The 15,802-nt window shown below is 60.9% G+C and overlaps 1 protein-coding gene across 1 annotated transcript; it reads right to left on the reverse strand.

Moving 5' to 3' along the window:
- Positions 1 to 1,996: 1,996 nt before the first annotated feature.
- On the reverse strand, positions 1,997 to 5,128 carry LOC124540213. Its single transcript, XM_047117676.1, has 7 exons — positions 5,049 to 5,128; positions 4,637 to 4,922; positions 3,718 to 4,426; positions 3,192 to 3,579; positions 2,978 to 3,131; positions 2,404 to 2,569; positions 1,997 to 2,217 (listed from the first exon to the last, which is right to left on the reverse strand). Exons 1-7 carry the CDS (start codon positions 5,126 to 5,128, stop codon positions 1,997 to 1,999), a joined length of 2,004 nt encoding a protein of 667 aa, XP_046973632.1.
- Between the last annotated feature and the right edge of the window lie 10,674 nt (positions 5,129 to 15,802).

Below are 15,802 nucleotides of genomic sequence, written 5' to 3' on the forward strand. Positions count from 1 at the left end.
GCGTTAAAGCTCGCCATCTCCTGACGGATCAGGCGAACCAGCTCCGTCTCTTGCGGCGACTGCTGCTGTTGCTGCGGTTGCAGCGTGGCGTCAGGTGTGGCGCTCAGAAGGCCCACCTCCCGCCTGAGGTGTTCCCGGCGGAAGTTGGCCATCTCGGCCTTGAGCTCTAGCTGCTCTTTCCTGAGCGCCTCGACCTGTGCTGCGAGCCTGGTGTTCTGGGCCCGCAGCAGCGCCGTCTCCTCGGTATCGGTGCGGGTGAGCAGCACCTGGGCGCACTCCAGTATCGAGGCCGTAGCCTCTTTCAGTGCCTTCTGGCTGCAGCCGCTAAGGCCCTTGGAGACCTTGCCCACCCTTTTAATCGCCGCAACCGCGTCCGTCATCCTCCGGTTGAGGTCGGAGGCAGGTAGCTCCTCTGCCTCGACCTCTAAGGCAGCAGAGTCTGACGACTCCGACCGAGGAGTGGCTCTCCCTTCCACCACCCTCTTGGTCAGAGCCGCGATCTGCCGCTCGTCCTCCTCCAATTTTTCGGCAGCTGCTGCAGCCTTCGTCGCAGCCGCGGCCTCGCGTCTTGATAGACCGATACCGGCATATTTGCCGGTAGTAGTCGGTCTACCTTTTCTTGTCGGTGTGTCGCTGCGAGCAGAGTCCGACCCAGAATCCGGGACCTCTCTCGCGCGTTTCCGTGAACGCTTCGACACCGCGCTCGCCATACTCATCCGACTGGATGCGCTGTCGGCGTCCGACAGCTCACCCAGTCGCTCCAATCTAACCACAGGTACCCTCATCGTTTGCAAATCATAGTCAGTTGTGGTCGCGGTAAGGTCGTTCGAAGGAATCCATCTGGCATCTTTGTCCCCTCCAGATTCGATGGGACGGTCCGATCCGTGAGGCGGATCGGAGAGGGACTGAAACCCCCCTGGAGATATATTTTTTTCGGATGCACTCATGTTTAGGTTTTTTGCCGGGGCTGCCGGCGAAGAAGTATAAAAGAGTAAAAGAAGAAAGAACAAAGGAAGAAGGAAAAAGAAATGCAGTCGGGACCGAACTACCCTCCGGCCATGCATCCCATCGCGCTGCGTAGCCACTTGGGATTTGGGGTTATTTTTTATCGAGGTTGTCTTCCTCAAACAAAAGCAAAATTTACAAAAAATTTACATAACCTACATTAAAATAAAATAAAATAAAATATTTATAGCCTACCTAATAAAACTAATTAATATATATATATTTACAGAATATATTTACACTCCTTCTCTGCCACGGGGCCGCGCACACAGTCCACTCTGAAAACAGAGAAAGACCGGTGGCGACCCGTGGCATGCCCTCCGCGTCAGTCTTAGCCGTTGCCGACGACAAAAGATCGTCGACACCGTTGCCCAGGGTGCGCCACGAGGAGGCGACTGACATGCACCCCACATGCACCCCAACCTAACCTTTTTTTTTTTTTTTTTTTTTTTTTTTTTTTTTTGTTTTGTTTTACTAGGAGGAAATGCATTTACGCATTCCGCCCGGCCGAAGGGGGACCGGGACGGATATGTGGGACTCCCGGGGCAGAAGGCCCCGTCCTACCCACTAAAACCTCCTAGGATTTCCGCCTCTCCGCAAGGCGGCAGGGCCACGGGAACGCGTTTGGCTCACCACCGCGACCCTACCAGCGGCTGTCGCAAATGAGGGCGACACTTCGCGAAAGGCACGCCAGGGTGTTACGGCGCACCTTCCGACACTCCGCCTCCGTCTGAACCGTGACGGACTCCCCCCGAGTCCGCCACTGGAGGCTGGGCGGCGGCAGCGGATGTAAAGGTCCGCTGCCGACTATGCTTCGTCAATTCAATTGAAGAGGGCAGCGGATGTAAAGGTCCGCTGCCGACTGTGCTACGTCAATTCAGTTCAGGGCTATGCGACAGCGGATGTAAAGGTCCGCTGCCGATAGCGCTGTGTTACATCCGGGTAATGCGGCGGCGGATGTAAAGGTCCGCCGCCGCTGCGTCAAGTCAGGTTATGGCAACCGGCCAAGATGGTCGCGGCGCCGCCGACCGGGTCTCCGTCGGCGCAGCGGGAGGGAGTTGGGATCGTCCTCCCGCTGTCGCTCCGCCTCCTCCTTCGCGGACATTACGGCTTCGCTGAAGACCCGTAATGCCGCCCATGCCTCTTCACTCTCGACCACCTTTCTAATGAGGGCCGGAAGCGATAGGTCCAATCCAATTACCGTGGACAGGGCTGCGCGAGGCTCCGCCCAGGCTGGGCACTCTGCGCGCGTATGCTCGGCCGTGTCCACGGCTCCGTCGTCGCAATGATGACAGACCACCGACGGCTCTCTCCCGACCACTTCGCACAGGTATTTGGCGAAGCAGCCGTGACCGGTTATGAGCTGCGTCAGGTGGTACGTCAGTGGGCCGTGCTTACGCTCGACCCACTCCCTCAACACGGGCCGGATCGCCGCCACGAGTTCCCCACTCGCATCCGGAACTCGCAGCCGATCCTCCCACTTCTCCATGAGGCGGCGCCTTGCTTCCTCCCTCCACTGCTGTACCTCGCGCAGTAGAGGTCCGTTCCCGCTGGCTCTTGCAGCCTTGACCCGCCAGTAGACGCTCGAGTTAATCTCGGCCTCGAGGTCCCATGGCGGGCTTCCGGACAGCAAGCCGGCCGCGGTGTATGACACCGTCCGGTACGCCCGAGCCGCCCTGAGCGCCATCGCCCGCTGCGGACGTCGCAGCGAGGCGACGTTGACGCGATTGCTCAGAGCGTCCGCCCATATTGGCGCACCGTATAGTGCCATCGAACGCACCACGCCGGAGTACAGCCGTCTGCAGGAACCGCCCGGTCCACCGACGTTGGGCAAAATCCGCCCCAACGCTCCGGCTGCAGCCACCAGTCTTGGGGCCAAGCGCCGGAAGTGCTCCTCAAACTTCCACCTGCCATCGAGGACGAGTCCCAGGTACTTCATCGTCGACCCGATGGTGATGGAAGTTCCGCCGACAGTTATTGACATGCCCTGAGGTGGCACGTTCCGAGGTCCATGGAAGACTAGGGCCTCGGATTTGTGCAAGGCCACCTCAAGGCCCAGAGCACGTATGCGGTGGACCGCATGTGCCACTCCCGCCGTGGCAAGGTACGCCGCCTCCCGATGGGTACTGCCGCGGGCCGACACGAGGGTGTCGTCAGCGTAGCAGGTCACGCTGACCCCCCGCAACGTGGCCCCGCGCAGCACCCAATCGTAGCCGATGTTCCACAGTAGCGGCCCCAAAACCGAGCCCTGTGGAACACCGCAAGTCACGTCCCTCCTGCTATCTCCCTCCATCGTCGGGAACACCACCGCCCTACCCGAGAAATAGTCGGCGATGGTTCGTCGCAGATAGTCCGGAACGTTGTGGTATCTGAGAGCTTCCAGTACCACTTCCCAGGGCAGAGTGTTGAAGGCGTTGGAAATATCCAACGACACTGCCAGCAACACCCCACCCCGAGAGACCTCCTCCTCTGCGACCTCCCTCAGTCTGGCGACTGCGTCCAGCGTCGAGCGGCCCCGGCGAAAGCCGAATTGCCACTCGCTCAAGCCTGGCTCCATGCTACCGACTAGACGGGCTGCGATTATACGCTCAAAGAGCTTACCCGCTTCGTCGAGCAGCACGATGGGCCGGTAGGCCGACGGCTGATCGGGGGCTCGTCCCTCCTTGCGGATGAGAACGAGCTTACCCGTTTTCCACCGATTCGGGAACCTACCCTGAGCCAGGCAGGCCGAGAACAGTTGGCACATGCCATCGCCCAACTCCTCCGACGCGATCGCCAAGGCGCGTCCCGGTATCCCGTCAGGCCCGGGGGCTGTCCTCTTCGAGCGAAGCTTCAGGACAGCCGCGCATAACTCCGCCTCGGTAACCGGGGACGCCTGGTCCGGCACCTCCCTCACGAAATCGGGCTCCATCGCCGGTGGGACGAACGCTCCGCGCTCCGGAAATAGTTCCTCCGCGATCCGTCCCAGAAGCCGCGGCTGGATGGTGGTGGTGAGCGGGGGTGTCCAGGGTCGGAGCTTCTGCCTCACGACCCTGTACGGTCTCCCCCACGGATCCGCGTCGAGTGACGCCAGCCACTCCACCCATGCCGCTTCCTTCGCCTGCGCGATGGCCTTTCGGAGCGACACGCAAGCCTCCCTGTAGGAGGTGTAAAGAGCCTCCTCCAGGTCGTGATCGCGTATCCGCCTCCGTCTGGACCTGGCGTATTGGCGGCGGGCCGCAACACACGCCCTCCGCAACGTCCGTAGCTCCGGGCGCCACCAGTAGACTCGGCGACGTGGAGTCTGAGGCTTCACCCTCGGCATCGCCGCATCGCAGATGCGAAACAGGGCGGCACCGAGTCGGTCGGCCTCTCGGTCGACCTGGACGACCGGGTCGGAACCGGCGCACCAGGCCTCCACGATGGCCGCCTCTTTTGCCAACTGGCGATCGAGACGACCAAGACTCCACCGCGGACCTTCTGACCGCTCAACAGCGGGCCGGACGACGGGAACCGCGGAGACATCAAATCGGATATATCGGTGATCCGATAGAGTCTCCACCCCCGTCTCCACCCTCCAATCTCGAACACGGCGGGCTAGGGCGATGGACGCGAACGTTAAGTCCACGATCGACTCGCCCTGCTGCCGCACGCACGTGCTCTCCGATCCCCTGTTGATCGCCGTGAGTCCCGATGACACGGCCCACTCCTCTAACACCTCTCCTCTGGCATCGGTCGCAGGGGAGCCCCAAGCCGTGGATTTGGCATTGAAGTCCCCCGCGACGATCACCGGACTCGGTGAGTACTGCCCGACCAGAGCCCCGACCTCAACGAGAAGTTGCTCGAATTCGGCGAGACTCCGGTTAGGAGAGGCGTAGACTGCCACGAACGCCGTTCCGTTGACAACGGCGGCCACGCACCCTCTGCCCTTGGCAACCCTATCGATCGCAGGGGCGCCGGGAATAGCGGGAGCGACGATGGAGATCACTCCCTCGTGGTCGGAGACCCAGTCGTCCCGTAAATGAACGACGTAGGGCTCCGCCACGATAGCCACTCCGATTTGCCACTCCGCCATGCTCTGGACTAGAAGGTCCTGGGCTCTGGCGGAGTGGTTTAAATTGGCCTGGAGACAACGCAGGGCCATTATTGTGCGGTCTCCATGGGCACCTCAGTCCTTTGGGACACGGTGACGGGCCCTTTCGTCACCGCACCTCCCGTTCTTTTGACAGGGCGACCTTTGCCGCCCTGGCACGCCTTACTGCCCAAGACGTGCGTCGCAGTTTTACCGGCCGCTGAGCACAGGATGCAGTTCGCTTCAGCGGCGGTGCATTCGCGGGCCTTGTGGTCGGGCTGGCCGCAGCGGAAGCACAAACGGCTGCGGTCCAAACCCCTGTCACAAACGGCCCCCATATGGCCTTCCTCCAGGCACTTAAAACAGCGGAGTGGTCTCGGCTCGAGCAAAAGCACTCGCGCCGAGATCCACCCCACCTTGACCCGACCGGTCGCCATCAGTTTCTTGGCCGCTATGACAGGGCAGCTGAGCCAGAGCGATCTGCAGCCATTGGCAGACCGGACTACCACGCCCGGCCTGATCGCCCCTTCGGAGCATCCTCCCTCGCTGGCTACAGCTGCCACCACCTCCTCCGACGACACCGAGTCGTCCAGATCCATGACTCTGACCTCGACGCATTTCGTCGGTCGATGGATCTGGACCTCTTCCGGGTTGAGGACGCTGCGGAGCTTTTCCGCAAGGGCATCCGCCGACTTCTCGGCGTCAGCGGTGCCCGGCGGGATCTCGAGCATCCGCGCTCCCGTTGCCGCCGTTCTGAAGCGAACCGTCGTCAGGCCAACCTCACTGAGCCTGATCTTGCTCTTTGCCTGAGCCAGGACGGTCTCATACTTCAGGCCCTTCTCCTCTGCACCGGGTCTCAAGGTGATCGTGATCACCGCGGTGCGAGGAGAGCGAAGCCTTTTACGTTCCCTCTTCTTATCCTTCGCCGTTGGGACGGTCTTCGGCGTCCCTGTCTTCGCCGGTTTTGCAGCCGTCGCCTTCTTGGGCGGTTTCGGGTTCGGCGGCTGCCGAACAACAGTCGCCCAAGACACAGAAGAGCTGCCCGGCTTCGGAGTTGGCGCGGGGGCAGTCTTCTTCGCCGCAGCCGCTGCCGCCTCCTGGGCAGCCATGCTGGGGCGTTTGGACTTCTTCTTCGTCGAAGAAGTCGAGGCCGTCTTCGTGTTACCCTTATCCGCGGCCTTGGCGGCGGACGGCACGGGTGGTGCCAAAGGTGGCTTCGCAGCAGGGACAGTAGTCTGCGCTGCTCGACTCTGCTCTGCTCTGCGGTCAGCGGCCAGCGGAGGTCGCAGCCGAGGCTCCGGAAGGAGGCGCCGCTCGATGCCCTCCATCCGGGCGTTCAGCATATTGCTGAACTGCTCCCGGCTGCTCCTCAACGCTTCCTCCATGATGCGTTTTAAGTTATCCTCGCTCGGTTGTGGCGGCTTCCTACGCATGTCAGCCACTTCCCTTCGCAGTTCAGCCAACTGGCCGGAAAGCTTTGCGTTGGCAGCTTCCAGCCGGGCCACTTCCTCCGACATGGTCAGGGCTCTAAGTTCCGCCACCGCACCTTTGATGGTGTCAGCGGCAGTCTTCAGGGCCCTGACGAAGGTACCCTTCAGGTTGCCTGACTTGTTGGCAACCTGAAGTACCACGTCCAACGCCTCTTTTACTGTATTATCCAGTGCAGCAGACGTCTTTTGAGCATCCTCATTGGTCACGTCCATGTGACGACTCCGATTACGAGCCGCTCTCTCTTCTAAATTCACTTTTGCCGCTTCAGTGTAAGCGGCCAGGGCGTCTTCGGTCTCGAAGCGGTCCTCTCTGGCCTTCGTTTTCGCCGCACGGAGTTCCGCTTGAGACTTGCCCAAGCCCACGTATTTACCGTGAGTGGGCGGCCGGCCTCGCCCTCTCTTGTTTGCGGGTTTAAGCCACCTCGCTGAGTCCGAGTTTTCACTCAGCTGCACGCTCACGTCACTTTCGGAGCCAGAGCAGCTATCCTCAGCGTGTGTCCGCTTTTCGCCCTTCCGCCGCGCATTTGTATCTTCCTTGTGTGGGGAATCGAGTGATTCCACCGTCCGCATACTGCAGACCGACGAGTCCGACTCGGAGAGTCGTTCAGGTCGGCCAGTAGGTCCCTCCTTCGTGTTTTGGTTTCCGGTTCCAGCGCACGCCACCGGGGCGCACACCTCCACCACCATGTCGTCGTGTTCCGAGCTTAAGGAGCTCGGAGTCCTTTTAGGGTTTTTATTTTTGTTCACTTCCATAACTTATCCCACGAGCATGGGGGAAGTGACGGTCCGCCCAGGTGGTGCCCCCTGTACCTGGGTAAGCCTCGCGTAACTCGTCAAGGGTGTCGGCCGGTGCCCTGACGAGGATCGCGGTCGCGACTGAACATCCCATCAGCCATGCATCCCCTCGTGCCGCGTCGCCACTTGGGATTCGGGGTGATTTTTATAGAGGTTGTCTTCCTCACGGTCCGGCCGGTTAAGGCAAGACCCGCGGTCCCGCTCGAAGCCGCGAGACGTGTTCCACGACACCTCACCAGCGGGATTACGCGTTCCTCCTTCGGTCTCCGAGGTCAATAAACCCCGGAGACAAAACATAAAACATGTTATAGACGCCACAAACAAATTTTTAACAAATTACACAACTATTTACAAGCAACGAATGACAAAACAACAACACCAAACGTCACAAACACTCCCCTTTGCCACGAAGCCGCTCACACAGTCCACTCTGCTAATCAGAGAAGTACCAGGAGCGGTCCGTGACATACCCTCCCCGTCAGTCTTAGCCGTTGCCGACGACAAAAGATCGTCGACACCGTTGCCCAGGGTGCGCCACGAGGAGGCGACTGACATGCACCCCACCCCAACCTAACCTTTTTTTTTTTTTTTTTTTTTTTTTTTTGTTTTACGAGGAGGAAAGGCATTTACGCCTCCCGCCCGGCCGGGGGACCGGGACGGGTATGTGGGACTCGACCGGGGCCATAAGGGCCCCGTGCCAGGGCAGAAGGCCCTGTCCTACCCACTAAAACCTCCTCGGGTTTCCACCGTACCGCGTGATGGAGGGGCTACGGGAACGCTAAAGCATACTTCCGCGGCCCCCCCGCGGCGACCGCCGTGAGGCGGTCAAATCTTTGAATGCGCGCCCAAGGGCGCGCCTTCCTCCGTTGCCTCCGTCCAGTAAACGTGACGGACTCCCCCGAGTCCGCCACTGGAGGCTGGGCGCCAACAATGCTGACGCCCTGGTGGCGGCGGATAAGATGACAGGCTCCGCCGCCGACCACCGGTGTATCTCCACACCTAAAAACAGTGGACCACCACGCATCAGATGGTGGACCACCACTCCTCCTTCAGTGCTCGTAACGAGCCCTCCGCTCTATATATAAATATTTACAATACTTACAAATAATACAATATTTACAAATAATACAATATTTACATGTATACATATATTACATATATATACTCCTCCGCTAATTGCCAGCGAGGCCGCTCACATAGTCCACTCCGCTGTCCTCGGAGAAGTACTAGGAGCGACCCCGCGGCCTTCCTCCGCGTCAGTCTTAGCCGCGGCCGGCGAGCAAGCTCAAGCCGGCCCCGTTGCCCAGGGTGCGCCACGAGGAGGCGACTGACATGCACCCCACCCCAACCTAACCTAACCTAACCTAACCTAACCTAACCTAACCTAACCTAACCTAACCTAACCTAACCTAACCTAACCTTTTTTTTTTTTTTTTTTTTTTTTATGGTTGGGAAATCCATCATGGAGACCCTCCGCTCTGGGGGAAGAGCGAAGGGTACTGTCAGACTCCTACTGACTAAAACCCAACCCGTGTCCTCCAATTGCCCATGTGTCGGAAGGGCGGGTATCGCCGAAGCATTCGTCGCACCCCTCCGACGGGCGTTGGCACGCCTGATGTAAAGAGTCAGGCGTGCCCCGTCAATCACTGCGGCTGTCCACCCGGCCGCAGGACTCCACTACGAGGCGCGCGTGCGGAACACGACGCCGCCGCCTCGAGGCCTGTTGCTGGTCGGACGGCGAGACGCCCCGAGTCTGCCGTCCGCAGGCCACGCCCTAGGGTGGTCGTAAGTCGGCGACCACCCTGCGACGCCCAGTTCGTCTGCTGCGGGAGGGGAGAGAGGAGGCAGCCTCTCTCTCCCTTTCCGCCGCCTCCTTTGCGAGCATTATTTCCTCGCAGAAGGTGGCGACGGCGCTCCACCCTGCCTCGCTCCGCACCATCGCAGAGACGACGGCTGGGAGCGAGAGGTTCCCCGCAGCGACACCGACGGCCGCGACGAGGTCACGGCGCTGCTCAGCCCATGCTGGGCACTCCGCCAACGTGTGCAACGCCGTATCGTCGCGACCATCGCCACAATGGTGGCACTGGGACGTCGGCTCCCGACCTATGCGACACAGGTACCTACCGAAGCATCCGTGTCCAGTAAGCACCTGCGTCAGCCGGAAGCTGAGGGCGCCGTGGCTCCTAGTGAGCCACTCCTTCAAAACGGGCCTCACCGCCGCAATAGCGACGGCTTGCCCTGCCGTGGGTCGCGCTAATCGCGTCTCCCACTCCGCCACTGAGACCTGGCGGAGCTCTGCCCTGCGTGCCTCGATCTGTCGAGGCACCAGGCGCTCACCCCGCTCGACCGCCTCCGCGCGCCACCAATAGAGCGACGCGAGGAGCTTAGCCTCGAGGTCCCAGGGCGGCGATCCGGCTAGGAGGCTCGCTGCCTCGAAGGAGATCGTACGGTATCCCCTTATCATCCTGACGGCCATCGCGCGCTGTGGCCTTCTCAGCGCGGCGACGTTGCGGGCCGTCAGGGCATCCGCCCACACTGGCGCGGCGTATAACGCCATCGACCGTACGACCCCCATGTAGAGCCTCCTGCATGAGGAGTTGGGTCCCCCCAGATTGGGCAGCAAGCGCGAGAGCGCTGAAGCGGCGCCCAACAACCGGGGGGCGAGCCGTGTAAAGTGCGGCTCGAAGTTCCACCTACTGTCGAGGACGAGTCCTAGGTACTTCATCGTCGACTCGACAGCGATGGACACCCCTCCTACCATGATGCTGGACCCGGGAGGCGGCTTCGTCCTCGGCCCGTGAAAACACAGGGCTTCCGACTTGTGCAATGCCACCTCCAAGCCCAGCCGCCGGATCCTTCCCACGGCATGCGCGACACCAGCAGTCGCGCGTATGGCCGCCTGCCGGTACGTCTTTCCACGCGCTGTAACCAGCGTGTCGTCGGCGTAACAAATGACGCCGACGCCGTGGATGAACGCACCGCGCAGGGCCCAGTCGTACCCCACGTTCCACAGGAGTGGACCCAAAACGGAACCCTGTGGAACGCCGCACGACGTCTCCCGACGACCCCACCTCTCGCGACCCGGGTACACGACCGCTCGGTTCGACAAGTAGGCCGCGACCACGCGTTGGAGGTAGCGCGGCACTCCGTGGTACCGGAGTGCTTCCCTGATGGTACTCCAAGGCAAGGTGTTGAAAGCGTTGGCGATGTCGAGCGACACCGCCAAGACCACCTCACCCCGGGCGACTGCCTCCTCCGCGAGGGCCTTCACGCGCATGATCGCGTCCACCGTCGAACGTCCCTGGCGGAAGCCGAATTGGTTCTCCGCCAAATCCGGCCCCACCCTGGTCATGTGCTGAACGAGGCGACTGGCGATGACACGCTCGAAGATCTTACACACCTCGTCCAGCAACACGATCGGTCGGTACGCAGATGGCGAGTCTGCGGGTCGTCCCTCCTTCTTGAGCAAGACCAGCTTCCCGGTCTTCCACCGGCTTGGAAACTGGCCTCGCTCCAAGCATGCGCTCAGCAGCCCTGAGAGACGTGGCCCGAGTTCTCTCAGGGCGAGGACCCACGCACGGCCTGGAATGCCGTCGGGTCCAGGGGCGGTGTTCCTGATGCGAGCCACCGCCCCTCTGAGCTCTTCCCGGGTGACGGCGGGCACGTCGTCTTCACCCTCTTCCGCGTCACTGTGAGGCGGAACCATAGCCGGTGGTGTGTGCTCCGGTCTAGATGGAAACAGAGCACCCACCACCTCCTCCAGCAGCTGCGGCTGGAGACTCCGGGACAGCGGGGGAGCCGACTGGCGCAACTTGCCCCTCACCATCAGGTAAGGGCGTCCCCACGGATCTAGGTCCAGAGTCTCCACCAGCTCGTCGTTGGCCTGGGCCTTGGCTCTGACGATGGCCGACTGGAGTGCGCTCTTCGCCTCCCTGTAGCTAGCGTACAGTTCCGCCTCTTCACTCTCCTGCGCTTCTTCGGCCGCCGCTGTAAAGGGGCGGCGGCCTCTCCTCCGTCGTCGGCACCTCGCGTACTGGCGTCGCATCTGCGTGCATTCGTTGCGCAACTGCGCAATCGACTGCGCCCACCAGTACACTTGGCGCCTAGCTGACAACGGCCGGACTCGGGGCATGCCAGCGTCGCAGATTTGCGACATGCTCTCCCGGAACCACTCCGCCTCGTCGTCGATGTCGGCAGGCCTGTCTGGCGAATCCAGCCAGGCCTTGACGATCGAGGCCTCCAGGAGAGCCTCCCTGTCCAGCCGCTTCAGCGCCCATCGCGGACCGTCTCCGTGCCGACCTGCCGCTTGGATCGGCCGAATCGAAGTTCGGGCAGAGACGCTAAACCGAATGTACCGATGGTCGGATAGCGTCTCGACGTCCCCGACGACGTGCCAGTCGAGGACGTTGCGCGCGAGAGCGGGGCTAGCGAACGTGAGGTCCACTATAGACCCACCCCGCTGCCGCACGCACGTCTGCACCGAACCCCGATTCAGGAGAAGCAGGCCCAGCTCGACCGCCCACTCCTCCACTAGCTCGCCCCGCGCGTCCGTAGACGGGGAACCCCAAGCCGTAGACTTGGCGTTGAAGTCCCCCAGGACGATCACGGGGCGAGGACAGCCACGACGGACAACCGTGGCCAACTCCAGGGTGACACTCTCGAGATCGGCGAGAGAAAGGCTGGGGGCGAAATATACCCCCACGACCATGATGTCACCCCAGACTGCCGCGACATAGCCCCGCCCTCGAGTTACAGCCTCGAAGGGAAGCGTGTCAGCGGCGGACCTTCTGATCAACGCCACCGAGCGGTTATCGTCGCACACCCAGTCATCCCTGGGCGGCACGAAGTACGGCTCGGCGACGGCGGTCAAATCGATCGACCACTGCGCCATGCTCTGGAGCAAGAGATCCTGAGCCCTGGCGCAGTGGTTGATATTGGCTTGGAGGAGACGACGTAGAGCCATTACTGAGTGTCCATGGCCGTCGCCTCCTCCCCAGTCCTCGGCTGTTCTTGTGCCGCAGCCGGTGGTCGAACCGGCTGCGAGGAGCTGGTTGCCTTCTTCTTTGTGTTCTTCTTCGGCGGATGAGCCGGTAGTGTCCTCGCCGTGGTTGTGGCGGTAGGTCTCGCACAGGCCTTCGACCCGATCTTGTGGTCGGCTGGCTTTCCAGACGCCGCACATATAACGCAGTGCGGCGTCTTGGCAGAGCAGGAGCCAGCCTTATGACCGGGCTGACCGCAGCGGTAACAGAGTTGGCTGCGGTCAACCTCCGCGGTGCACCGTGCCCCCGCGTGTCCACCCTCCAGACACCGGTAGCACCGGAAAGGCCTCGGTGGTAGGAGCGCGACCTGCGCCGAGACCCACCCCACTAGGAGTCTGCTGTCCCTCAGCTTCTTGGCCGCCGCTAAGGGACAGCTCACATGGGTGGTCCCTAGACCTGAGACCCCCCGACGTATCGTGCCCGCCTTGACCTGATCAGGCGGGCATCCTCCGGTCTTGGAGACGGCGGCGACGACCTCCTCTATCGTCGCAGAGTCATCCAGGCCCGAAATGCGCAAAACCGCGCATTTGGTGGGCCTGGACACTCGGACGTCGTCCGACCCCAGTGACGCCCTGAGCTTTTCCGCTAGGGCGTCAGCTTTGGGACCACTCGTGGCCCCCGAGACCTCCAGGAGTCGGCCTCCGGTGGCAGTCGTTTTGCACCGGAGGCCCGTTATGCCGAGATCGCTTAGCGAGATCTCGGCTTTTGCCTTCGCCAAGATGTCGGCATAAGAGAGGCCCCGCTCCTCCGCCCCTGGCTGCAGGGTGAGAGCCACTGCAGTCGAGCGGGGAGTCCTGAGCCTCGCAGGCCGGCGCTTGGCCGCCGCGACACCCTCCTCCTTCTTTTTCTGGGCCTCTTTTTTAGCCCGCTGGCGCGCCTCCTTCTTCTTCTTCCTGGCGTCGCCCGCAACCTTCCACTCCGCGTCGGGTGTTGACGGGGGGTTGCGCGACGCCGGTCTGTCTCGTTTATCGGGTTGGGTGACACGGGGCGCTGCGGCTTGGGCCGCACTTGCCTTTTTGGCCGCCTTCGACTTCCCTTTTTTGGCAGCAGCCGCTTGTGCCGGTTGGGTGGCACGGGGCGCTGCGGCTTTGGCCGCATATGTCGGCGCCGGTGCGCTGCGCTGGTCTGCAGCTAGGGGGGGACGTAAAATCCTCCCCTCGAGCACCGAGAAACGAGCGTTAAAGCTCGCCATCTCCTGACGGATCAGGCGAACCAGCTCCGTCTCTTGCGGCGACTGCTGCTGTTGCTGCGGTTGCGGCGTGGCGTCAGGTGTGGCGCTCAGAAGGCCCACCTCCCGCCTGAGGTGTTCCCGGCGGAAGTTGGCCATCTCGGCCTTGAGCTCGAGGTGCTCTTTCCTGAGCGCCTCGACCTGTGCTGCGAGCCTGGTGTTCTGGGCCCGCAGCAGCGCCGTCTCTTCAGTATCGGTGCGGGTGAGCAGCACCTGGGCGCACTCCAGTATCGAGGCCGTAGCCTCTTTCAGTGCCTTCTGGCTACAGCCGCTAAGGCCCTTGGAGACCTTGCCCACCCTTTTAATCGCCGCAACCGCGTCCGTCATCCTCCGGTTGAGGTCGGAGGCAGGTAGCTCCTCTGCCTCGACCTCTAAGGCAGCAGAGTCTGACGACTCCGACCGAGGAGTGGCTCTCCCTTCCACCACCCTCTTGGTCAGAGCCGCGATCTGCCGCTCGTCGTCTTCTAATTTTTGGGCGGCAACTGCGGCCTTCGTCGCAGCCGCGGCCTCGCGTCTTGATAGACCGATACCGGCATATTTGCCGGTAGTAGTCGGTCTACCTTTCCTAGTCGGTGTGTCGCTGCGAGCAGAGTCCGACCCAGAATCCGGGACCTCTCTCGCGCGTTTCCGTGAACGCTTCGACACCGCGCTCGCCATACTCATCCGACTGGATGCGCTGTCGGCGTCCGACAGCTCACCCAGTCGCTCCAATCTAACCACAGGTACCCTCGTCGTTTGCAAATCATAGTCAGTTGTGGTCGCGGTAAGGTCGTTTGAAGGAATCCATCTGGCATCTTTGTCCCCTCCAGATTCGATGGGACGGTCCGATCCGTGAGGCGGATCGGAGAGGGACTGAAACCCCCCTGGAGATATATTTTTTTCGGATGCACTCATATTTAGGTTTTTTGCCGGGGCTGCCGGCGAAGAAGAATAAAAGAGTAAAAGAAGAAAGAATAAAAGAAGAAGGAAAAAGAAATGCAGTCGGGACCGAACTACCCTCCGGCCATGCATCCCATCGCGCTGCGTAGCCACTTGGGATTCGGGGTTATTTTTTATCGAGGTTGTCTTCCTCAAAACAAAAAATTAAATTTACAAAAATTTACTACCTACAATTAAACACAAATAAAAGAAAATATTTATAACCTAACCTAATAATTATAAATCTAATTAATATATATTTACAGAATATATTTACACTCCTTCTCTGCCACGGGGCCGCGCACACAGTCCACTCTGAAAACAGAGAAAGACCGGGAGCGACCCGTGGCATGCCCTCCGCGTCAGTCTTAGCCGTGGCCGGCGAGCAAGCTCAAGCCGGCCCCGTTGCCCAGGGTGCGCCACGAGGAGGCGACTGACATGCACCCCAACCTAACCTAACCTAACCTAACCTAACCTTTTTTTTTTTTTTTTTTTTTTTTTTTTTTTTTTGTTTTACGAGGAGGAAAGGCATTTACGCCTCCCGCCCGGCCGGGGGACCGGGACGGGTATGTGGGACTCGACCGGGGCCATAAGGGCCCCGTGCCAGGGCAGAAGGCCCTGTCCTACCCACTAAAACCTCCTCGGGTTTCCACCGTGCCGCGTGATGGAGGGGCTACGGGAACGCTAGAGCATACTTCCGCGGCCCCCCCGCGGCGACCGCCGTGAGGCGGTCAAATCGTTGAATGCGCGCCCAAGGGCGCGCCTTCCTCCGTTGCCTCCGTCCAGTAAACGTGACGGACTCCCCCGAGTCCGCCACTGGAGGCTGGGCGCCAACAATGCTGACGCCCTGGTGGCGGCGGATAAGATGACAGGCTCCGCCGCCGACCATCGGTGTATCTCCACACCACACGGTGGACCACCACGCATCAGATGGTGGACCACCACTCCTCCTTCAGTGCTCGTAACGAGCCCTCCGCTCTATATATAAATATTTACAATACTTACAAATAATACAATATTTACAAATAATACAATATTTACATGTATACATATATTACATATATATACTCCTCCGCTAATTGCCAGCGAGGCCGCTCACACAGTCCACTCCGCCACCAATCGGAGAAGTACTAGGAGCGACCCCGCGGCCTTCCTCCGCGTCAGTCTTAGCCGCGGCCGGCGAGCAAGCTCAAGCCGGCCCCGTTGCCCAGGGTGCGCCACGAGGAGGCGACTGACATGCACCCCAACCTAACCTAACCTTTTTTTTTTTTTTTTT

Source organism: Vanessa cardui, chromosome 24, assembly GCF_905220365.1.
Source record: "Vanessa cardui chromosome 24, ilVanCard2.1, whole genome shotgun sequence".
NCBI classification, from domain to species: Eukaryota; Metazoa; Arthropoda; class Insecta; order Lepidoptera; family Nymphalidae; genus Vanessa; species Vanessa cardui.

Coding starts and splice junctions, on each gene's coding strand:
- LOC124540213 (XM_047117676.1), bottom strand. CDS start 5,128: ATGGCCCTGCGTTGTCTCCAGGCCAATTTAAACCACTCCGCCAGAGCC. Junction 4,923..5,048: donor GTCCAGAGCATGGCGGAGTG/GCAAATCGGAGT, acceptor TGCGATCGATAG/GGTTGCCAAGGGCAGAGGGT. Junction 3,580..3,717: donor CTCGGCCTGCCTGGCTCAGG/GTAGGTTCCCGA, acceptor GTATAATCGCAG/CCCGTCTAGTCGGTAGCATG.